Source organism: Echinops telfairi, unplaced genomic scaffold (genome assembly GCF_000313985.2).
Source record: "Echinops telfairi isolate 266 unplaced genomic scaffold, ASM31398v2 ScPeMD7_4048;HRSCAF=4782, whole genome shotgun sequence".
Taxonomy (NCBI): Eukaryota; Metazoa; Chordata; class Mammalia; order Afrosoricida; family Tenrecidae; genus Echinops; species Echinops telfairi.
In genome coordinates, this window is record NW_022107947.1 from 2,232,122 (window position 1) to 2,256,313 (window position 24,192).

The 24,192-nt window shown below is 43.2% G+C and overlaps 1 protein-coding gene across 5 annotated transcripts in view; it reads right to left on the minus strand.

The window, feature by feature from the left end:
- Positions 1-722: 722 nt before the first annotated feature.
- The window catches only part of CSNK1G1 (casein kinase 1 gamma 1), a 180,310-nt gene continuing 156,840 nt past the window's right edge, over positions 723-24,192 (minus strand). For 3 of the 5 annotated variants that reach the window (XM_045294944.1, XM_045294941.1, XM_045294943.1), the window contains 4 exons: positions 18,223-18,333; positions 10,365-10,471; positions 7,312-7,335; positions 723-3,592 (listed from right to left, as the gene is read on the minus strand). In XM_045294944.1, coding sequence (XP_045150879.1) covers positions 3,538-3,592; positions 7,312-7,335; positions 10,365-10,471; positions 18,223-18,333 — 297 coding nt within the window. In that variant the 3' untranslated portion in view covers positions 723-3,537. Of the gene's footprint in view, positions 3,593-7,311; positions 7,336-10,364; positions 10,472-11,693; positions 11,749-18,222; positions 18,334-24,192 lie in introns of those variants that run through there. The other 2 variants (XM_045294945.1, XM_045294946.1) reach the window with 2 other exon arrangements.

Here is a 24,192-nt window from a genome sequence, read left to right on the forward strand (position 1 = left end):
TGACAATCAATGTGCGACTGGGGTACAATTCCATTGAATTAAGTTACTTTAGAGGGAATGAACTGGTGGTGAGCTATGATTTCATGAGAACAAACATGCTAGCCACCACTCCCACTGGATCTCAGGCTCCCAGGGTCTACTGGAGCCTCTGCATTCCCAAGAAAAATGGACCTGTAAGGGGGAGCCAAGGTGTCGTCTCCCCAGACACTGCCAAGGAACAGGAGGAGGCGGAAGGCAGCCAGGAATGCACATTGATGGCTGGGGAGCTGGACTACCTTTGTGGACCGTTCTAGTGTGGGATCTCTGGGAGTGCCCAGGGGCACACTAGCTAATCAACCCCTTACTTGGTCAGACTTCAGACAGAAGTCACACTCTGGTCTTAAGTGAGGGACTCTTCACATTAGGTGGCAGCACGGTTTGCCTTTCTCAGTTTGCCCAGAACTTCTCGTGTTCTAGAATTGAGGGTTTCTACGTTAACAGATGCCGACTTAGCTCCATGGACAAACAACTGCATCAACCCCAAAGAAAAGAGCCTTAGGTATCCTGATGGCTGTGAAGGGGAGAAAGGTCAAAAAATACAAAGCAAGTGGACTTTCAGAAGGGTGTGCTCTAGCCCATGGAGCAAGGCAGGCTGCTGAGTATGAGGGGGTGTGGAAAGCTGGTGATCTGGTGGAGATGGAGCAGATGGCCAAATCCCTTCTGGGGTATTCAGGTGCTGTGAGTGTTTTTTTAAGGAAGATCATAACAGAATCTCCCAGGCCTCTGGGAACGTCTTGGCATTCCAGGGCCCCTGAAAAGGATCATTATTCCCTGCAAGCTCCAGAGAACTGGGGCTCTTCACCTTTGCTATGAAAACAAAGTATCTTTTAAGAGGTTGTGGGGAGTGGGAGTCCAGGGTGATTGAAGGACCCTCCTCTACTGCTCAAATTCAACTCCTCAAAAGCTAGCCTTTAAACCATTTAAATACAAAAACCTCACAAGCCTATGAAGGGGGCTTGCCTAACAGCCAAGCTGGCCATAGCCTATGTTTTTTGAGAGGAGGTACTTGGTAGGGTATGGAGTGCCAGGGTGTGCCAGGCTTTGACACTGATTCCCCCTGCCTTTCTTGAGAGGCAAGGCTTTTTTCCTATAGAGGGACAGGAGGTTAACGTTTCTACACAGGCAGTTATGGAGTTGTCCAAATGCCAACTGAGAAACGATGTAAGTCTCAGTGATGGGGCCTTACCACTTAAAAATGGCAATGAAGCAAAGCCCAGGATTCAAAGTCCTTGTGGGGCAGGGTATGACAATGACGATCCCTGCCCTCCTGTATTTTGTATATAGGAAATTTCTCTTAAAGAAGAGAATTACAATCACCACATAAGCTACCCAAGTGACATTCTCAAGACAAGTACTAAATAGAGCAGGTGAAACTCAGTAACCCTGGTCCATCTAATGTGGCTCTTTCTGTGCCATCTACGGTCCATCAAGGCATCTCTCATGAGATTTCAACTACCAGAAAGTACCTCCTCACCCCTCTAGTCCAACAGACAGTCCTACATATCGAGAAGTGACAATTTCGGTGTTCCCCAACCCACCAGCCACGGCCTCCACGGTCCATGTTCTCTAGCTCTCCGGAATGGGGAAACAAAAGGGCAAAAGAGGAGTGCCAGCTTGTCCTTCTTTCTGCCAGACACAATGCCTCTGTCCCTGATGCAAAGAACCCCGTGTCCTCTGTCACATCGGAAACGAGCAGTCCCTCTTTGAATAAGCCACGGTACTCAAGTGAAAACCACGCGTGAGAAGAGCAACTGTACTTGTTTTTTCAAGCAGAGACTGAAGAACGGAGACCCTTCCTGGTAGCACGTCAGGTGAAGACACAGTGCCGTGCCGGGCGGCAGAGAGTAGACAGGAGAACATGTCCTCTGCGCATGACCCTCTTCTTTGCAAGGAGACCCTGTCCAACTGAGACAATTTCAGACATTCCATTTTAGTTTCCTTTTCCCTGGAATTTTCCAGCACCAACAAATCTTCCCCTCCTGATTACTGCAGCTGCACATACTCCATATCCTAATCCCACTGCTGTAGCCCCGATGAGAGAAGACCTTCGTGGGTTTGGCCTCTGATAAGGCAGACCAGCCCAAGGGTTAGAGCTACTGGGGTCGATGGTACATACGGACTTTCTGCTCCTGGCTCTATGAAGCTGCACCCTGAGGTTCCTCTGGCAGTTGGAAGATAGGTTCACCTTTGTCTTCTTTGTCCACTAGTGGCAAAATGGTGGTCGCTCTTGCCTCACTTTGTTCCCCAAGTCACCAGGAAATCACATGGCTGTCTAATTGGAAGTCCCTGGCAGTGGAGGACACACGGATTTCTGATGCTGTTGTTAAACATCTACTTCTCTGGCATGAGCTGTCTCCCGGTCCCTGTCTGGTTGGCGTGGCTTATCCCAAGTGCTTGAGAGCCAAGTTTCCTACACTGCAGGCTGAGCAGGTCAAGATGCTCTGGTAGGGACATTCTTCGGCAACTGAGAAGATGAATGAAAATTCAAGTATATGTTTCCTTGCCAGCCTGAGCGCAGTGGCTTAGAATGGCATAGGTTTGGCTTCTTTTCTTCTGGGAGCCGCATTTCCATTGGGAATATGTCCTCTGGACCCCTCTCTTTCTGAATGGCTTAGGTGGCCCCATTCCCTTCAAGACAGAAAAAGTAAAACCCCGATATAACCAGACACAATATGCATCTGTCATGTTTTCTGCTTGAAAAAAAAACATAACTAAACTAAAAGTGCAACAAAGTCAGGGTTTTTTTTTCCTTTCTTTCCCCTCCCTCCCCTTTTCCTTTGCTGGGGCCTATTTGCACTGTCTTTTTACCATCTGGAGAACATTCCCCTTGTCAAGAGAGCTAAGAACACCAATCCACGAGGACAGTAGCCGGCAGAGTCGTCACAGCTTGTGTCCTACGGTATAACTTCTCAGGAGGGAGGGCACGAGGGCCTGTACCCCGTAACCAGCTAGCGATGAGGTTGCACAGGCACAAGAGGAAGAGGAAGCCATCCTGCCTGCTCCACCTGGTAGGTGGGAAAAGTTCCTTGTCAGCCCAGGTCTGCAATTTTCCTGCTGCCTTCTTGGCTGCAGCTCCAGCCTCCAGAGCTCCTGCAGCAGACAAAACTTTGCTCACTAGCCTTTATGCTGGAGAGGGTTAGGGGTGAGCAAGAACCAGGAGCAAACTACGGGGAGGGAAGAGGCCAGTAGTCCTTGAGTTTTTGTGAATGACACCTTCACTGTAAACAATGGGCAGGAGAGTCAACCAAGCAGCCCTGCGGGCAAGCAATGGAGGAGCAGCAGCCCTGGGACCTGCTCAGAGCTGCAAGCAGGCGGTGCAGCCGCTGGCCCACTGGGCCCTGGCTGCCCACACTGGCTCCTGGGGTATCTGTTTTCTTCTTTTTGGTTTGAATCTCCACCCTCCTCCACAGAGGAGTCCCTGCCAATGAGAAATGGCAGGAGCTGCAGGTACAATCGAGTCAGAATCCCCAGGGCCTGAGGACTCCTGGGAGGCACTGGTCACTTGTGGCGCTGGGCAGTCTTCTTCCTTTTCCTCTTAAAGAAACAGCAGCACCTGGAGCACAAGGAGTGTCACAAGTCAGTGTGGGAGACCTGCAGTTTCCAGCAGATCTTGACCTGGCTCAACTTCCTGTCCCCACCCAGAGGGCTCCCCACCATCTACAATGAGCACACTGGAGGCAGTGGGCAGTATCTGCCAGGAGAGCCAAACCAAGTAACTGCTTCATCTCCATTGGAAGCTACCCAGTGAAATTAAAAAAACACAGCAGGCTAGACAAGGCCAAACTTGGCACTTCTCAAAGGAGGAAGAAGAATTATTTCCTATTCTAACACCCAGCCCAGATAACTCATCTTTGTCTAGAACCAAGACTAGGGGTTTTCAGGGCTGCAAGAACAATAGCCTGCATTATTTGGCCCTTGATACAAAGGGCAAAGCTATGTGATACAACTCCATGACCAGTGCAGGGTTAAGAAGGCTAAACTCAGGCAAACTTATTTCATGCTGTTTGGAACTCTGGGAAGGTCTCCCAATCCCACCAATAAAGGATTAAGGATTTCTTCCCCTGCCTATACCACTACCTGCAGCAGACCAGGGAAGCCCTGACTCCAGTAGGAACCTCTAGGCCAGACAACGTGACAGAGGTCAGCCCGTGGGAGGGTGCCAACCCACAGCCCAGGCGCTAATCTTTGGGGAACTCTTTAATGCAGGCTACCATCCCCTAAGCGCGTTTCCTCAAAGTGCTGCTGTCATGCTAGACTGGGTTTAAAAAATGATCCGGTTTAGGGCAGGAGGTAGGGCCTGCTCCCTTCCTAAGTCTGTGGTCTCGGTCCCAGCCCTTGCTTACTCCTGTCCTTGGTATAGAACGCATAGCTACTGTGAGGGCAGTGATGAGTCCAGAAGGGGAGATGGGGGCTATGGTATGGATGGTGCAAAGATGTGTCCTTTCCAGGAAGCGGACACGTGGGAAATGACAGAGATGGGGGGGGGGCAGGAGGAGGCAGATGAGTCACAGATGGCAATAAAGGTGGGAAATAAAGTTGGAAGTATAGCTCAGAGTTGCTAGGCCCGCGAAAGAAAAGTTAGTGAGGAAACTACTTTTGAAAGTCTGAGGCTCATCAGAACCATATTTAATGATGGAAATATCCATATGGAAATAGAGAACTGGTACTTACTTCCCATACTCCCAAGTTCTCCACTGTAGCTAAAATTCCCTTTAAGTCAGACCTTGGTATTCTTACACCCAATGGACTGGCTATTAAAAATTCAGAAATAGTTTATACAGATAATGATTGGCTCTAATCCTATTTAAATGACTCAAAACATGACCATTTAATAAGCAGTAGCTTAAGAGGGCTTTACCAAAGATTTTCTCGGAATGTATCAATGCAATTTGTTATGCACCATTAATGGGTGTGAATGTAGTCACTAAACAAATTGTCATGTGTATTTTGAGATGGAAAAAAATGATCTCATATAATGATCAATGCTTTTACTTATTTAAAATTAAAAAATTAAAGAAATCCCTGGAAAAGTCTTTTTGGAGACATCTGCTTTAGAAAATGGACATTTCCAAGTTGAAAGTCCTGAAATTAATATTAAACAAGGTAAGTTAAATCTCAAGGAAGCACAAATATTTTCATAGACTTACCTGTTCCCTGTTAACCATGCTTTTCAGCATGGAATCACTAACATTTAATTCATTTTCTACTCATTTCTACCCACCAAAATACTGTTTAGATCTTCTCAAACTCTTCTACCTCTCTCAAGGCAAGCCGTACAACTAACCCTGGCTCACAGACAGATGGAAACCAGGTGGGCGACGCTGAGTCACCTGCCTGCAGAAGAGGGCCAGCTGTGGTTCGGAAAAGCGGGAAGAGTTGCCGTTTCTAGTTTCTGAAGTTAAGGCTTCAGCAATAGAGATGCATTTAACAATTCTACCTCCAAGGAAGCAGGGCCCACCATGTTCTCTTCAACTCTTGTTTCTGTGGGGATTACCAGCAACAGGATCTACTAAAGTGGGTCAGATCCTAGCCCGAGTCCAATAGCTAACTCTGTAGAGATGGCCTACTCTTGGTAGAGAATGAAGACAGGTGATGATCCCGTCTTGTGTCATAAACTCCCTTCCAGTTGATTCTTTGACTGTTTAGATGACCCACGTTCTTAACATGCTAGAGGCAAACAGAGCATGTCCAGTCTCCCTGCTCACAAGCCAGCACGTGTTCTTCCTTTGCCCTTTCCAGACTGCTCTCCCTACATCCAGATGCCTGTCCTTCAGCTGTTTCCTTGCCAAGATCCCTTTCTTTGCTCAAACTCCTGACTCAAGCCCCACAGTACCCATGAATTCTTCCTTGCTCTGTTCACAATGACTTATCATGCTTAGACTCTCAAAGAACAAAAACATAAGCATCTTGGAGAAATATTTATCCTTCTGTGTATGAATATTTTATCTTCTCCAGCTAAGCACTTTGGAACAGGGTCTAGGCCTTGGGACTCCTTAGGGTTCTAAGCACAGGGTTGGATGAAAACAGAGTGGGCCCTTAGGTTCTAGCAGACTAACTCAAGACCCTATGACTGATGCCTAACAAGGGGGGGGGGGAGGATACAAAAAAAAAAACAAAACATGACATTAGACTACAAAGACAAATGTTTGCTCAATGAACAGACCAAATACACTCTTCAATAGCCGATGATTACAAAGCCTTCTCTCCATAAAATCCATTTGTTATCTTTACTACATCCCTATCCTGGGGAAATCCCATTAGGAAATCTGACTTAGGTCTGGCTGAGAAAGCAGTACCTACCCTAACACTGAAATGAAGTCGGGATGAAGGTGGTCACAGTGTCTAACCAGCTGTCCCCACAAGCAGAGCAGGACAGCATGGATTACAATCCAGACGCCAACAGAGCGGCAAGCTCTAGCACAGCGGGAGGGTTACAGAGAGTGCGTGTCCGGCAGACAGGTGGGGAGGGCCCCTGTCTGGTAGCAGGAATGAGCCTTTCCCTGCCATATGCCTCCTGTTGTCCCCATGAAGGTTCTCGAGGACTCTTTTCCAAAAGTGGAAAAGACAGGGTCCAATATTACATTAGCTGAGTTGGCTCTTGGCCTACTATCACTCTTATGAGGAATTGAAAGACTAAGAAGAAGAAAGACAAACAATAGCAAATATCCCCCAAAGCCCCGCAGCAACAGTAGCAACAGCAAAATGTCCGTCTCCCCCCAAAAAAGGAGCTCTCTTTTTTTGGGGGAGGGGAAAGCCATACTCTACAGATGAATGAAGGAACCAGTTGAATCAGAAAGAAAAGTCAGATTGCCCCCCCCACACCCACCCAAAGAAGCCAATTTCCAGGTTCAAGACCAAGCCACAAAATTAGAGCTAATTTGGCAATGACACTGTTTGGGTTGTGAGCAGTCACCTGATCCTGTAACCTTGTTATCCTACTCCTAGCCCTTCCTTTCTGATACTATCCGGTCACATTAATTTGGTAGGAATTAACTTAGTTAGAAGGCAGAATACCTGGGAGTGGGACACTGTTTTGGCAGGAGAGGGCCGGGATGAGGCGGGGTGGAAAGGAGTGGGGGAATGGGTTAATCCCTGGGTACGGTCCTGCCCCACCCCCACTGTGTGGGTCTAGTGGCCTAATCTGGCTGGTTTGGGCAGAAAGTGGCCTCGGTAAGCCATGCAGTGTATTCCTAAGGTACTTTGTTTGGCTTGGTCAATCCCAGCCTAGTCTGGTCCACTCCCCTTTCATGTGAACTGGAGAGAAGGACTCACCACAAGTTGAGCATTTTCAGGCAGCTACAGAGTGTATAAAGAGAAAAACACAGGAAGGAAGGAAGAGAGAGAGATTAGTCCACAGAGGTGAGATGAAAGCGACTCCCTGTGAGCCATGCAGGCATGCAGCAGTGTCTGTGTTTAGTTTCCTCCTCTGTCATAGGCCTCTCTTAGGGTTACTCTGAGGTGGGGCTCCTTGGTCGAAATGGGGAGCAGGCAGGAGCCTGGCAGAAGCCTCAAAGTGGGAGCTGGATCTCAGTGTGGAGTGAGGCAAAACAGAGCACTGGTGGAGGCCCCAAGAGGGGCTTTCCTAGGCAAATTAGGGAGCTAGCAGGGGAAAGAGCAAAAGACCATGCCTGTATGAACCCCACCAGGTACTACTGGTCCTCACAGGGAGTCGTACTCAGCAATGCTGTTAGCCTCCCAACGGTTCTGAGGGACGGAGAAGTCCTTAGTCCTCTACAAGTCCAGCATGCCTGAGCCAAACAACCAGCAGTTAGCGTTTCCTCCACAGAGGCTAAGAGACATTCACTTTATCTTGTTAGGAGATGAATCAGCGAGAGGGGTTGGTGCTATGCATTAAGGTATAATGGCCGCAGAAGGGCCTAAAAATTCCATTTTGTTAATTCTCTGGAGAAATGAGGTCCTTATGTGCTAAGTTATAGCCAAAGTCAGTGGATAACTAAAAGTCTTCGTGTTATTACTGTAAGAAAAATCAACCAAAAAGCTCCCTGCCTTCACTTCCCTTTCCAATCACACTGAAACATGGACCTATGAAAAAAGGCTGCCAGATTTTGTACATAGAACAAAAATCAAGACCCTATTGTTTCTCTTTCTCTTTACACACCACAATCAGGGTGAGAAACCCCAAATCAAGACTTTGCAAATGAAACTTTCACATCATTTCCCTAGCCCTACACCATAGGTCACCATCCCCTGCTCCCCACTAGTAGGCTGCATGCGTGCATCGACAAATGAAATCACAGCTCGTGCGTTGACAGGTTGTTTGGGCCACCTTGTGCTTCTCCAGCTGTGACTTTTTCTGATAAAAATGAGCTTCATGTATTTATAGAAGGCCAAGAGAATAAACATATGGCTGTGCCCCAACAGTCCCACGGGCAAGATGAATTATTAATTCATGAGAGCATGAATCAGCAAAATGCCCCAAGCCATGAACTCTTGGCTAACATATGGTCAAATATAATTGTTCATGCCCATTTCTGACACCTTTCAGAAAGGCCGAACCTGGGGCCACAGGGAAGAGGCAATATTGGCCTTTCTTGCTAAATGGAAAACTTTAAATTTTCTTTATAGTCTAAGGCTTAGATTATATGAGAACAGAATATACTGGACTGAAATATACTTCATGCAAATGCCCCCCTAGCTTATACACAGAACACAAACATCACACTCACATACACAATTAGAATACACATTTACCAAAATGAAATGAGATGAATGGGTTCAAAAGATAAACCTGTCTGGGGTGTTCTTTTAAGTTTAAAGCCCATTCAATCTTTGTATTCAAAACATATTGAAATACAGAACTAAATTTCTAGCCTTCAGAGCACAAGTCCCAAAGGTGAACTGGGAGCGGGCGGGCATGGGAGAGTCCAGACAATGTTTGGATGAGACTCCATGGAGCGCAATGGTCCCCACCTTGGCTACACAAACACCACCTGGGCTTTTAAAGAACTGCAGTGCTTAGGCTATGGGAACCCGAAAGGATGGGAGTATGCTATGCTTATGTAGTTCTGTCATGCACTAAAAAAATTGTTGAATATCATGAAAGAAATTAAGAATTGAGAACAGGGAACTTGTTTCCTTTCTAAGAAGGGCCTCCTCCTGGTATAATAAAAACTCCCATGTTCTTCTTAAGTCACCAGCGCCTTGTAGAAAGCAGGAGATAGTCAGCAGCGTCTCCACAGGAGACTTCACGACTCCTCAGGTGCTTTTTAGCTAGTGGGTGGGGAACGTCCATCAACAAAGGGGCAGGAGATGAGGAGAGTGGGGGGTGACAGCAGGGAGCGTGCACCGGGAAGGAGAGAGAGTGCAGGTCTCGGCCAGCTTTCCAACATCTTACCCTGGAGGAGCAGCTTGTTCTGACTTGTATTTAGGTTAGTCCAGGGCTCCCGAGGCCACGTCAAGAACAGTAGCCGATAAATGTGGTGCCTGCTTCAGAGAAGGGCACGGGCTGCCCCGAATAGTCTAAAGGGCTTTAAAAGAAAAAGTCCTCCCTGTCTGGGTTGGCAGAAATTACTGATGTGTGAGAGGGCCTGATGCCCTCCTGGAGTTGACGTCTGGCTCGGCCTTTGTGGGGAGCACTGGGAGGGGTAATCGTGATAGAAATGCTGCCTTTGCAGCAGAACTGACCATTATTTCACTTTCTGCTGTAGACGCAAGAGTTTAAACACAGACCATGCCGAGAGCACCGATGGGGGGTGGTAGCTGATGGGGTGGGCAGGGCAAGACATGTACATGCAGGAGCGGCAGAAAAGGGTGTAAGGTGACCTCCGCATCCTCTTGGGGTCAATGTGACTTCCTCTCCCTCCCAGATCCCCACTCACAGATGCAGATGCTTCTTCTTGCCTGACTTGGTATCCCAGAATCCAAAACAATTTCAGAGAGCACAAAATGGCTCTGAAACCCTAGTTCCAGGACTATCTGCCCAGAGTTCTTTGCTGCTAAGCACAGCCCATGGTTTAGACGGGTGGGCTGTTCTTGAGATCCCATGGAGAGGGAGAAGCTCCAGGGCTCCAAGAGGCGTATGGTTGCTCTCTACTGTCTCTATTATAACATGTTTATTTTAAGAGTTTTGTACTATGTGCACTAGACAAGTCTCTTGTATATTAGGAAAATACAGCTGTGTTCCCAAAGTTCATAGCTGAGGCAGGGCAGCAGCCTTACAGTGCCATGCAAAAGGTCAGAAAACGAAAGCTGAAGACACAAGCACGAGGGATTCAGTCGGAGATGGGCAGCACACGAGAGAGGAAGAGACAGAAAAAAGATTCTCCAACCCGTGACTCAAGAGTCCCCTTGAAAGATGAACGTACTTAGCTTCCTCCACTACCTCCACCTCGGCATGAGCTGTGATTGGTGCGTTGGAGTGGGCTCCTGTGGGGTCATCGACATTCAGCTCTCCATTAGTTGAACTAACCACCTGAAACAGAAAGACAGAGTGTGACAGGCAGCACGGTGACAGGAGCCTCCTGCCAGCATCCAAGAGGTCCCTCGGGGAGACTTGGTGTCTGGTTTAGGACCTAGCCAAGTAGTGCCGGAGACATTTGCTTTCCAGGATGGAGAGGTCAGCTGTCCTAATTGTGGGAAGGTATCTTATATCAAACCCCCAGACCCACAGCATGTGAGCACTCAAAGATGTTATCATATAATGGTAATATTGTTTGTTCTGAGGGTGTGTGTACGCATGTGTATCAATTTAATACAAACAGACAAATAAAACCAGTAAAATAAGTCATGCTCCTCTTTTTACATATGGGGACACTCAGAAATTATTTAACCAAGCTATAGAGTTAGAATCTGTTGGGCTTTCCTGAGAGGTTTGTCCTAAACATGTAGATTTTCTTCATAGTGCACAAATGCACACAGCTCTTTAAGGTAAAAAGAACTCCATAGCTGACTTCTAAAGGTCATTTTGCTCCCTTGAACACAATGGACACCTGCTCTCAGTGGATCGTGCTATAATCAGGGAACCTCAGTAATGATGTTAAAAAAAATCAAAAATGGAAATCAAGAGTGGGCCTCAGAAACTATTGAACTTTCTTTTGGAAATTTCTTCTTGGCTGGGAGCATTGGTTTGAAGGTATTCAATCACCACTGTCATATCCGCTTTGGTGAGAGGGCGGATGGTAAGGAAATGCTTTCCCTGGAAAGACTAGTCTTATTTCAACAATCTTTATTTCAGGTTCAATGCCATCCCACTTCTCAGTGACGGTCCCCGAACTGTCAGTGAAGGCTCATTCCTGTCACCTGGTTAATGTGGACCCAGTCAGGATTGTCGTGCTTGTGCAGAGCTTCTGTCACTCGGTTTCAGTGCCAGCACATGATTCCTGTTTAGGTGGGTGCTGGGGAGTGGGAAAGGGACCCCGCTGGACAAAACCACTCTGTTGTTAAAGACCTTGGCTAAAACATAGGAGAGAACCACAAAATAGGATAAGTGGTTCAGACAGCATACGCCCCTGGGCAAGTAAGGTCATCTATTGAAAAATATATATTTTCCAGGCTGATGTGAGAATGACATGAAAAATGTAAGGGAGCACACCTGGAACCACACTTGGTGCACAATGGGGCAGCACACTACAGTGGCTAGGAGCTGACTCTGGAGTGAGCCGACTCTGGGTGTGAACCCCAGCATCACCACTTACTTGCTGTGGGTCCTTGGGCATGATCCTCAATCTTTCTGTGCCTGAGCTTCCTAATCTGTAAAATGGGGAAATAGATCATTGTGCTTACCTAATTGGGTTACTATGCAGACAATCCACAGAAAATACTTACTCTAATGCCTGGTTAACTGAAAAAACTCAAAAGGATCCTATAACTATTATTTTTCCCTGATAAATGCTTATTTTTTTAAGCATTTAAAAAAAGAGCTGAGGTCTTAACCAGTAGTTAACTAACACAAGTTTCTTTAACAGTAATCAAGGGGAAGATAAGAGGAAATGTTTAGTATAAGGTTTTTGAGTTTTTATTCAAAGAGGAAGGGGTGGACAGGTGAATATTACTTACTGGTTGGTAGTCTATAGCTACTATTACTTTCTACACTGGAAACATTTATTGTTCTTATAAATAATTAAACTTAAAGTTAAACAGGGCTGTACAGGTAGTGAAAGAAACCTACAAAATTAAATTTGCATTTGCCCAAAAGAGATCTAAATTTCTGCGAGTGATCAAATTTAGCATCACTGATTAGTGGAACAATCTAGCCCAAATTTACTTATCTTCTGAGATGAGATGATAGCACACAATACCATCAATCAGTGTTCTTACCCTAATGATATTTTCTCTGAGACTAACCATAAAGGGAAAAGGAAGAGGCTGTCTACTCCCGTACAGAGTTACAGTCTTGGAAACCCACACGGGCAGTTGCAGCGGCTCTGTAAGGTTGCTATACGTGGGAAGTGATTCCAGGGCCGTGAGTCTGGGGTTCTTTTTTTTAATGTTCATGACACTGGTACACGATAGGACTGTCCTTGTTTTTAACAGATGAAGGCCTAAGTATTTTGAGATCAAAGCGTGATGGTAGCTGTAACGTTCAAATAGATTAGACAAATACAAACAAACAAACAAACAAACCATGAGGGGCTTCAGAAAGTTCACGGAAAACTGCTCTGAGAAGGATCAGACAGAGAGGGCGAAAATTGTGGAACAGAATTCAAGATCATCAAAGAAGCCTGGCTTATTGCTCAGTAGAGACAGGTGGGACACCCCCACCCCATGCAGCCCCCACAAGACTCTGGCCCTTGTCCTTCAGTTCTGGAACTGAACTTACTGAGGTGTTAGAAAAGTCAACCAGTTACAATGTAAAAATGCAGCACTTAGCCCGGGCAATGGAGGGAGAGTGGAAATAGGAAACAGGGAGGAGGTGGGATAAGCAACGGTGCATTGAAGGGTTTGTATCAGAAGATGTATGAATTATTGAATGTAAAACTATGATCTGTTCTATAAACCTTCACCTAATTCAAAAAGGTTTTTTAAAAAGGTTTGTGGAAAAATGGAGTTAAAAGATAATGATTTTTTTTCACAAAATTTTTGAAGCTCCATTATGCACATACACTAATACAGATTTGAAGCAAATATGGCAATAATCTTCATTCATTAATCTAGACTAAAGTTACACAGACCCTCCTTGCATTGTGTTTTTAACTTTTCTGTAGACTGGAAAATTAAAAAAAGATTTATAGGGGTACCCACAAAAACAAAAAGAGAAGGGGGAAAAATAAGGAGCTGATATCGAGGGCTCAAGTAGAAAGAAAATGCTTTGAAAATGATGGCAGCATATGTGCACATGTGCTTGACACACTGGACGAATGTATGGATTGTGAGACAAGATCTAAGAGCCCCCAATAAAAGTATTTAATAAAAAAAAAAAATTTTTTTTTTAAATGAGAGAGGATTTACAGATTGAAGAACCCTGGGGCCACATTCGCTAAAGCTGTCATGCTTATTTCCTCACATCTGCCTCTTGTGAGCACATCTGGCTGCATACTAATGCTAATGCTGGTGAATCTGCAAGCACAGGGATAAAGGAGAAATCTTTTTTAAAAAAATCATTTTATTGGGAGCTCATACAACTCTTATCACAATCTATACATACATCAATTGTTTCAAGCACATTTGTACACTTGTTGCCATCATCATTCTCAAAATATTTGCTCTCCAAGAAATCTTGTTTCTTAATGAATGATTCAGAAATTAGACAAGATGTTAAAAAAAAAAAAGCCTTGGCCCAAATGAATTAGCAGTAAGCTGATATCAGCACTGAGAATAACCTGGCAACTTTGGGCCACAGCACTCAATCAGTGTTCCACACGTCTCATACTCTCTAAATCGCCATCTGGCCCAGAAGCAATGGCTTTGTGCAATCTAAGGAAAAGGTTATCCCACTGGTATAGACCAGACCTCTAACCTGTATAATGAGCTCCTGTTTACCCTTAAACTTTACATCTCAAATAAGCCTGGGAATCAACGGCTACTAATGGGTCTACAGCGCATCCATCTAAGCATTATTTCTGGTGGAGGGTAAATTTTATACTGATCAACTGGAATTTTTTTTTCATTACTGCAATTTTAAAAAAAACTGGTAAATTTTAAGATATATTGGGTTAAATAAAATATATTACTGAAATTAGTCTTACCTACTTCTTTTTACTTTAATGTGGCTACTAGAAAACTTTAAATGGCAAGTGTTACTTATATTAGAGTACTATTGAACAGCATTGTTTTAAAGCATATTTTTAATTAAGCATTAATTTGTGATGGCTATTTATCTTAAATTGGATTAATGAGATAAAAAAGTATATGTACTCAAGATAGCAGATAATATTGCCAAATTACCCTAAAAAATAGTTGTCCTGGTTCACTTTTCACCAATAGTGTTCACATAGATGAGCCAACAGACATTATTAAATTTTAAAACGTCTGCCAAGATGCTGGGGCAAAATTGACATTTTAAATCTATTTTGGTTTTATTTTTTTTATCAGAGCTATATAAAAACATGTGTAAATAACAAAATATTTCTAAAAGACTTGTTAGGAAAACCAGTAGTCTCTTTCCCTCCATTCTACCATAGCTGATTCATTTGTTTTTTATTTCAGTGTATCTTGACTTTTCAAGGCATTAAATTAATAATAGGTATACCATTTTCCCTCCTTGTATGTTTCCATCTGGGAGAATGATAAGGCTTCTCCTCGCAGACAGATTCAGTCTCGGAAGGCACGGGCAGTTCTCCTCAGCCCTCGAGGGTTTAACGAGTTGTAACTGACCTGATGACAGTGAGTGTGGTTTGGGTTGGGCTAGGCTAATTCTTACTCCTTATAGGATGATGGTGAGCCTTAAAAGCCAGTCATTACTGAGTCACGGAATCCATTCTGGTTATCTTTTCTTTCCTGTGCCACTGATGATTTCCCTTGGAGTTACATTTGCTTTAAAATTGTTTTTAAATATTAATTGCTAACCACTAATTCTATCCAACCTTTCCACCATTTTCAGAATGGTTTCTCTCATTCTGGCTGACATCATCAACATCCTAGTGATGTGGACATTTTGGTGAAATTGCTCTTGGAGTCTCCTGCCCATCGCTGTTTTGGACAGGCTGCCCTCCACTACTGGCCAACTGCTGTCATTGGGGATCTCCTAACTTTACTACTTGGGCTTCCTGTTGCTCTGTCCTGTATTGGATTCTTCCATTTCCTGGTTCCTAGGCTAGTCACTTATCCTAGAGGACCACCCTCCCATAGCTCCATTTAAGAGAGGGACGTGGGTTTATATTAACAGTAAAAACTTTGGGAGACCAGAGTTTTGGAAACCTCTTTATTTTTACTTTCACCAGATTGACAACATAGCCAAATACAGAATTGTAAATAAAAATAATACCTCTAAGATTTTGAAGGCATTGCAAGCACCTTGTCTTTTAAATTCTTATATTTCTGTCAAGATATTTGAAACTCCATTCATTTCTTTTTTCTTTTAATTTCTAGTGCTTTCTTTATGTGTGACTATTTATTTTTGTTTCTGGGAGCTTTGAAGGCTCTTCTTTGTCCTCGGTGCTCTGAAATCGCACAACGATGCACTCGGCATGGTTCTCGGTCCATTATCTCCCTCTGGAAACCGTTTTCTGAATTCTGGGGAAGCAGTTTGCTGATTCCCTCCCTTCCATTTTCTACAGATGCCATAGTATTCAAAATATGGAACTTGTTAAATTCTCCTCAACTTTTTTTATTGTTTTAATCCGGTGGTCTCTTTGTTCTGCTGTCTGGGGTGCTTCTAAACTATTCTACTGAGCTTTTGTTCTTGTTTTTTTAATTGGGTGAATGTTTATAGAACAAATCACTTTGTCACTCAATAAATCATACTCATTTTGTTACATGTCATTGATTCTAATCCCCATAACATAGTCTCACTTATCCTACTTGCTGTGTTTCTTATTTCCGTTTCTCTTTCTTTCCTGACCCTCTGAACTTTGTCCTTGGACAAATGCTGCCCTTTAGAATTACGGTTTCCTTTAGAGATTTATCTCCTTCTTTGGCTGAAAGCTGAGTCATTAGGGTGAGTTCCGTTCCAGGCTTGAAGGGTAACTAAGGGCCGCAGTCTCAGAGGTTCTGCCAGTCTCTATCTGATCTGTACGGCTGGTCTTCTAGTGATTTTTTAGTTTTGTCCCATATTTTTCTTCCACTTTATCCAAGACCTTCTAATACAATTCCTTTCCGAACAGTTGGTAGTGGTAGCCAAGAGTTCTTAATTTTTGCTTATTATTTCTTAAATTTCCATAAACTCTTTCACTCTTTTCTGTTGTTGATGTTGTTGTGTATTGTAATTTGTGTGAAAGTTTACAGAGCAAACTGTTTTCCCATTCAACAATCTTTCCTCCCTCTTACTGCCTTCTGACCTTTTAGGAGGGGAAGGCAGGGCAAATGCTACCTTTTTGATCTCGTAAAGTTGACTGTTCAGTGGAGCATGTTCCTCATGGGGAGAACGTTCATTTTTTAATAGCATCCTGACTAAATAATCTGTTGGAAAGCTCTATATTGTTGTAATACCTTCTGGTTCTTTACCATCTGGGGATATTAATAGCACAGATCCTTTGTTATTGTTCATTTGCTCTGGTCTCTTTCTTATTAAAGGCTTTTCGGAGATTTCTCATAGTCTAATAATACTTGATTGTCACATATGATGTGGGGGTTCCAAAGTTCATTGACACTGTGAGTCTCAATGGTGACACTGTGGGTCCTAATGTAATGCTGTGACAGGGCCACTTCACAGGGGAAAGCCGCTGTCCACACGCTCAGATGTTTTCTTTGGACTCATCAGATTTCTCAGCACGAACTCTTTCTATCTCTTGCCCAGAAGGTGGAGCTCTGGCTTTCCGCATTCTGGAACACTAACTGGGGGAGCATCCACTCAAGGTACACACACTCACTTCATCTTCTTCTGTCAGTAAACTATTCTGCCCCTATCTGTGTGCAGATAGTCTCCATTTTTCCCCACGCTAGACAATAAACTTCCAGCCATTCTTGGGAGGGGGTAAGGGATCAAAGGATCTACTGCTTCTTAATCAGACTTGCAATCAATCGTCTGAATTTTAGCATATAACCTTCCCCATCCATTTATTTCCACTGATAGAAGGCCAATTCCTGGGCCTTTTGAAGACGCCTCAGTAAAAAATAGGCTTAATTCCCAGCTTTCTCCTCTCTTGGCTCCTGACCCAGTTTTCTTGGAACTATTAAAATTGCACGTCTGCTTTCTAGTTTCCAAAATTTAGTTGTTGTGATGCCTACTCTTCTGTTTCAGTTATTCATATAAGAAATGACGTCATTTTGAAAATTCCCTCGACAATTCTTTTAGCGTTGTTTCAGGAGGATGTGAAAGCACAGCAGTGTGTACAACCCTGCAGTTTTACCCAGATGCTCCTGCGAGGTTTGTAGAGAGTTAAAGCTCTCCCTGAACTTCCAGAGAATAATGTGATCTTTTAGTCAACCATTCCTTGTAAAAGCACATGCTAGACAATCAAACCTGTACAGATGTATTTTCACATGCAAAAGATCTGTCTCTTTACAGGAATCTATGTTTGTTAGCTGTGTTCATTTGGGTGCCCCAAGTAATGTTATCATTTATCAGCATGAAAAAAAATTAAGGTTAAGATTATTATAATAGGAAAAGATAACAGAAACATTCCAGATAAGCCAATTCTTCAAGACCACATTTAATCCAGAGAGGAATTAAAAGAAAAAAAGCCTACTTTTTTTGTGTGTGGCTAACTCACTCATTGACTTGTATCAATTAACTTCCTCACCTTCTTATAGACTGCGATGCACATGCAGTCTTCTACCCACAAAACACTTATTTTCTACTTTTCTGGTCTTTACAATTCATAGCCTCAACCTTAAGGCACTTGTACCTCGATGCCATTTTTGTGGTTTATCAAGAGTAGATCTAGGTGGTAGAGCTCGGTAAATCAGAAATCAGTATAAAAACTGTCTAGAGATTTCTTAGTCAGTGACAACAACCAGCAATCACATCCACAATTCACTCCACGTCACCTCAGCAAACGTCAGCACCAAGTTCATGACAGAAGCAGCTCAGTTTTGCTTTGAGTTTACAGTCTGAAGGAGGCAGTTTCAGAAGCAAGACGACATTCTATTAGCCAAGCGGGGAGGCCAGAAAAAAGCAGTAAGTACCTGCACTGATCCCCCATGGCGGTCTGCAGCCAAGTGAGACGTCAGGTAGGAGGTATTGGTCTGCCTGCTGGGCTGGATTTCCCACTCTCCTCGGCGCTCTGACGACGCAGTCTGCTCAGGCGGTAGGAAGCATGAGAGCAAGATGGGGGGTGAAAGGTGAAGCAACAACAAAATCAAATACATTTGTGCCTTTGTTTCAGGCTTTAAACTTAGAATTGCTGCAAAGCATTTAAGAAAAAGTTTGAAAAAAAAAAAAAAAGAAAGTTTGTTTGGCTTCCCTGATTTCAACCTTATCTAAAGTTTACAAAGCACGCCCTTCTCAGAGGCAGAGAAACAAGGATCACAAAAAGAACAAAACAAAACTCCACAGCTTAAGCTGGAATCACTTGATAAGCTTCTCAATTTCCACTAATTAGTAGCCACTAAGCAAATCAAATTCAGAATGGTAATGTTATTGGGTAGAGGAACAGCCATCCTACACAATCATTCACCGCGTAAAGGTTTATCTGAATAATGAGCAGTAAACACTGAAAATTCCTGGCATTGGGAATCAAGATAATATGCCTTTTCCTTCAACAGAAAACTCACTACTCTGAACATCACTCTCCGTGAGACTGTCTACTGAGGTGAAACACTCAGTGGTTATGGCTGGGGCATGCTCTCTTTTCCGACAGACGCAGGCTGCCTGTCAAGAATAAGAAAGGATGGAGGAAAAATAAAACTATGGTGTTTTTCTGATTCCTTTAGGTATCCAGTCTGAAGTTAGAAAAGGTTTAATTGACATGACTACTGTTAATTACTGTCTTCTAGAAACCCCAAAGTAGAGCTTTCCCATTTGCTGCCACTCAGTTTCCTTCACTTCTCCTTTACCTGATAGCTCGCTCTCATACTGTTCTCATCTTGCTCCTACGTGATTTTCAACTGAAGACCGCCTCTTCCCCTGTGCCAGATGGCTCAGGAGGTATTAACACCATGATGCTCAGCGCTAAGAGTCCTAAGGCTCCACGAAAAATGAGTAGTTGGAAAGGCAGCAATAAGGGATTAGTAAATCAAAATTTAATTGCTGCTGATATAAACAACAGCAGGGTGTGATATTGTTGCTCTGCATGAAAACCAGTAAGGATGCTATAAATTGTAGAAATGTTCATAGCTCTGAATGTTGTAGAGTGTAAAAAAGAAGAGAGTGAGGAAAGAATGGTCTGAGGAGCTATATTCACTCTCACTCAACAAGGGTTGTTTAAAGTGCACCATGAGTAATTATTAATGCGAAGAGGCTTTTCTCATAAAGAGCCCTGTACTAGATAACGTACTCATCTGTATTCAGGGTTATGAATTCACAGGAGGAAACAGTGCTCTAAAAGATCCTGGTCATGTTTCCCCTGATATTTAAGAAATGTGTATAGTCTAGAATTTGCTTGCTATATAATCTTATAAAAGAGGAATTTGGTTTTATACTGCTAGTTGCATAAGCCATTTAGTGTAGTTTTGAGTCTTATGATACATGCTTAATGCAATTACTTCACTCATGAATGCTGTCTGTTTTGCATTTGCTTTTATGGCAAACAAAATTGAAAGTGGTAGGCAATGTACATAAAACCCTCACATGTTTTAAGTGTTATGGTTGAGGAGGACCTGGACTGCTAGTCAACCATTATTTTCACTTTTACTAAAATATGTATCAGGATTGTGGTGTGGTGCTACTGTGTCTAACTCACAGTGCTGTATACTTGCTTCTATTCATTCAAACGAAATAAACAATTTGTTGGAAGAAGTAAGATTTTAGTTTAAGTGAAAATAAGACATTTTCCAAAGGTGTAAAAGTCATGCTCTATTCTCCATCCGCAATGTGCTATGCATCTTACTCAGAATGCTTATCAGTGCTTCTCGCAAGACAAGGGAAGCACACGCCACATCACACTGTTGTCCTCTAATGCCTACTCTATCCAGGGGAAGTAGAAAAACCAAGTGACAGAGGTGAACCGGGGGTTGCTGGCTAGTAATTCTTGGGAACCACTTTTCCTTAAAATGCAAGCTCTAGTGCAGGCATCCTCAAACTACAGCCGGCGGGCCAGACATTTATCCGGCCCGCCAGGTGTTTTTGCCCCGTTTGTTTTTTTACTTCAAAATAAGATATGTGCAGTGTGCATGGGAATTTGTTCATAGTTTCTTTTTAAACTATAGTTCGGCCCTCCAACGGGCCTGAGGGACAGTGAACTGGCCCCCTGTTTAAAACGTTGAGGACCCCTGGTCTAGTGGTCATCTTCTCTGGAATTTAAGAGGTATCTAGAGGTCGTTGTAGATAAGACTTCAAGCGCCAAGTGCCAAATTTGGAAATGATTTAGTGCCTAGGTCCTAGAGGACACCAAGGGATGTTGATGCCTACATTCTGCCACAGTCAGTTCCCGTACCAGGACTTCTGTACACAGGGACTATGATTAGGTCCAATCAGATGCTGATATTCTAAAAAGCAGCAGAGAACTAGTTACACTAAGCAAATCTGTTTAAGGGATTAATGTGTAAACCCTTCACGCAATCAGGAATGTCCAAAGGTAGCAGAATCATTTTGCAAAATCAATTTCTCTCTATTATTTGAAAGGCAAAGGTCCACGTGCAATGTGTAAGCCCCCAACGGCAGGAGGAGAAGGAACCTCAAGTAGCAGGGACTCCTTGGGGACACTTTTAGATCTTCAGTTCCGATTGCACTGCGTGCATGGATAGTCTTGAGTTACTATGCGGCAGGTGAATGTGGGGCGAGACCGCAGCAATCCAGGACAGTATTATCAAAAGCTAAGCTAACAACAGTGCTTAAGAGGATACACAGAAAATGGTGAACAAGGTAAACTACTGCCTATATTCCTTCTGCAAGTATTTAGCAGGGACTGATGGAGAGACAGCAGGGAGCGCTACACTAACCCAAGTAAGAAAATACAACCTAGAAAGGTCTCACCCATCTGTGACTTCACATTCCCATAGGAGACAAAGCTACTGGCTGAAGCTAAAACAGAGCAAACATCTTCCTCTTGTCCTAACAACAACAGCAAAACCCCTCCACCCTATAGTAGTCACGTGAAGCTAATTTTGAAAAATTACTTTGGCTAATACTCAAAGAATCGTGTCCACCTTCACCTCATGGCTCCCACCCATCAAATCCATCTATTTGGACACTTTGCCCTCAAATGGTGGTCTTTTAGGCCTCATTTTGTCTTCAACTATAATTAACAAGAATTAAAACTCGATAGTCCTCAAATATTAGCCTTTAATACATTCCATTCCATTCGGTCTTACTACACTTGGTTTGAGGTGGTAAAGATGAGATAGAAGAAGAAAGAATGGGGCAGGAAGATAGTAATTATCAAAAGAAAAAAAATTTTTGTTGCGTTTTGATAAATGTGAAAAATTTGAAAGCTTGCAAAATTATTAAATGTACACTTAAACAACATTTTAATCTTCCAATGCCAGGCAAGCAGTATTTCACGTGATGTGTATAGTGACTTCCTGCATTTAACACATTTAGATAAACATCAGGAGAGTTTAAAAAAAAGTCACTGACGAAAGGATGGAGAAGGGATGACCATGTTTTTCACACAATGTGCCTACATAAATACTGTGCACATGCAGATAATGTGCACAGCATGCACAGAAAATCATTCAGCAGGTACAGCTTACAAAAAATAATCTCCAGTGCATCTGCGTTTTCTTGTTTACATATGGGTGTTCCTAAACTAAGTCCAGAGGAGCAGTAGGGTCATTTCTGTGAGGCTTTTATCGCATCAGACCCTCACACAGAATGGTCTAATACACCCAGGAGGAATTTTTCAAGGTAAGATTAATCCAGAATCTCCACATCTTTTCTTACCAATATATGCCCCTCAGATTAGTGTCTGCTGCAATGCAAACCAGACTGCAGGGCAGAGCCATGCTAATATTCTCAAGGTCTGTTTTCTGCTTCTTGTTAAAATTTCCTCATAGAAGGGAAACCATGCCTGACTTTTCTGGAAAGCTAAGGATATCTGTCAGAAGCAAATAAAATTTATGCCTGAGGATAAATGATCATAAGTAGATGGTTCAGCCCTCTGTGGCACAGGTAAACTATTACATTAGAGCTACATTTTACATAAAAAGAGCTTTAGATCACTAAATAGTGTTGCATTTTTTAAATCAGAAAAATTTCTATCTTACCATTCTAGGAACAAGAGTCTACAGAATAAAATATTTACAAATGTACACAGATTGAAGAAAACCTTTAATATGGCATAGAGAGTTATGAGTGGAGGTATACAGCAGAAGCAGCTTTTAAGAATGGGGTTTTATGTTAATTTCTGCACTTGCTTGCTTCAGTGTGTCCCTCAGTGTTAATGTCCCACAAACGAGGGGAAGCCCTAGCCTGCCTTAAGCTCTACGCTGGTGGGTGGCCAGGGCAGCTGGCTGATCTCCATTCCGCCTCAGCTCCTGCTAGCTAGCAGGCAGCATGTTAGGAAATGACACGCCAGTACAGGAGGAGGCAAGTTGGCTCTGAGCAAACTCCTCTGTCCCTTCAACTAGCAAGTCCTGAACCTCGCTGAGAACTGAGCGGTACTCTGTAAAAGGAAGGAGGACAGGGAATTAATCAGTTTTCGGTTATGTAAGACTACTGAAATGGAAACTTTAAAAATTATTATCTTTATTTTATTAATATCTCTGACAATCTAGCTATTTAGCACTCTGGCCTAATCACCCCTATGGAAGAATTAATAGTCACAACAAGCTTTAATTAGCAACTAGGAAAGCACTAAATCACATGTGTTTTTCTAAGGCAATGTACTTCTCATATCCATTTCCTGAGAGTTTAGAAACAAACAAACAAATCTCGATCCACTTGGACCGGGGGCAGTTCTTCAGAACTCATCGCGCTCGGGCTCTTTTCATTTTTATGGTTTATTGTGTGTTTATAAGGTAATGCGTTGGTTTAAACATGGCTCATCCAGAGGGATGAAGAATCCCCTTTACTGAGCTTTGATTCCTATTTTCCTTCTTAGTCAAATTAGAAAATTTGGAAAGCAATAGATGTAATAGAAAATTACAGAGAATAAACTCGTTCCCTTAAACATGTGCCCTGGATGCCCATTGGGCTGTTAATCATAAAGCCATCCGTTTGATACTACCAGCCACTCTTCAGGAGAAAGATGAGGTGTTTTACTACTGTAACGAGTGATCCTCTTGGAAAACGACAGGGCACTTCTACCCAGTCCTTCAGGGCTTCTACTAGTCAAGTGGACTCAAGGGCAGTGAGCTGGTTTGGTATGGACGCACAGAAAAGTCCAAAGGAATCAGTCATAGCTTGGGATTCACATTATCAGCGGTCACTAGGTGTCAGAATCAACTTCGTGGCAGTTGATTTTTTTGCTACCATCGAGGGTACAATACTGTATTTGGTCAGGGGTAAGTTGATTTTTTTGCTACCATCAGGGGTCCAATACTGTATTTGGTCAGGGGTAAGTTGATTTTTTTGCTACCATCAGGGGTCCAATACTGTATTTGGTCAGGGGTAAGTTGATTTTTTTGCTACCATCAGGGGTCCAATACTGTATTTGGTCAGGGGTAAGTTGATTTTTTTGCTACCATCGAGGGTACAATACTGTATTTGGTCAGGGGTAAGTAGATTTTTTTGCTACCATCAGGGGTCCAATACTGTATTTGGTCAGGGGTAAGTTGATTTTTTGCTATCATCAGGGTACAATACTGTATTTGGTAAGGGGTAAGTTGATTTTGTTGCTACCATTGGGGGTCCAATACTGAATTTGGTCAGGGGTAAGTTGATTTTTTGCTATCATCAGGGTACAATACTGTATTTGGTAAGGGGCAGTTAATCTTTTTGGTAGGGTTTAAGAACTATTGTTCGCCAAACTGATTCTTTCTAATCCCACGACAGGATCTGTTTTTCCTAACTTTACAGGCCAAGCAGCTCTTCTTCATATATCCATAGAAAATTTA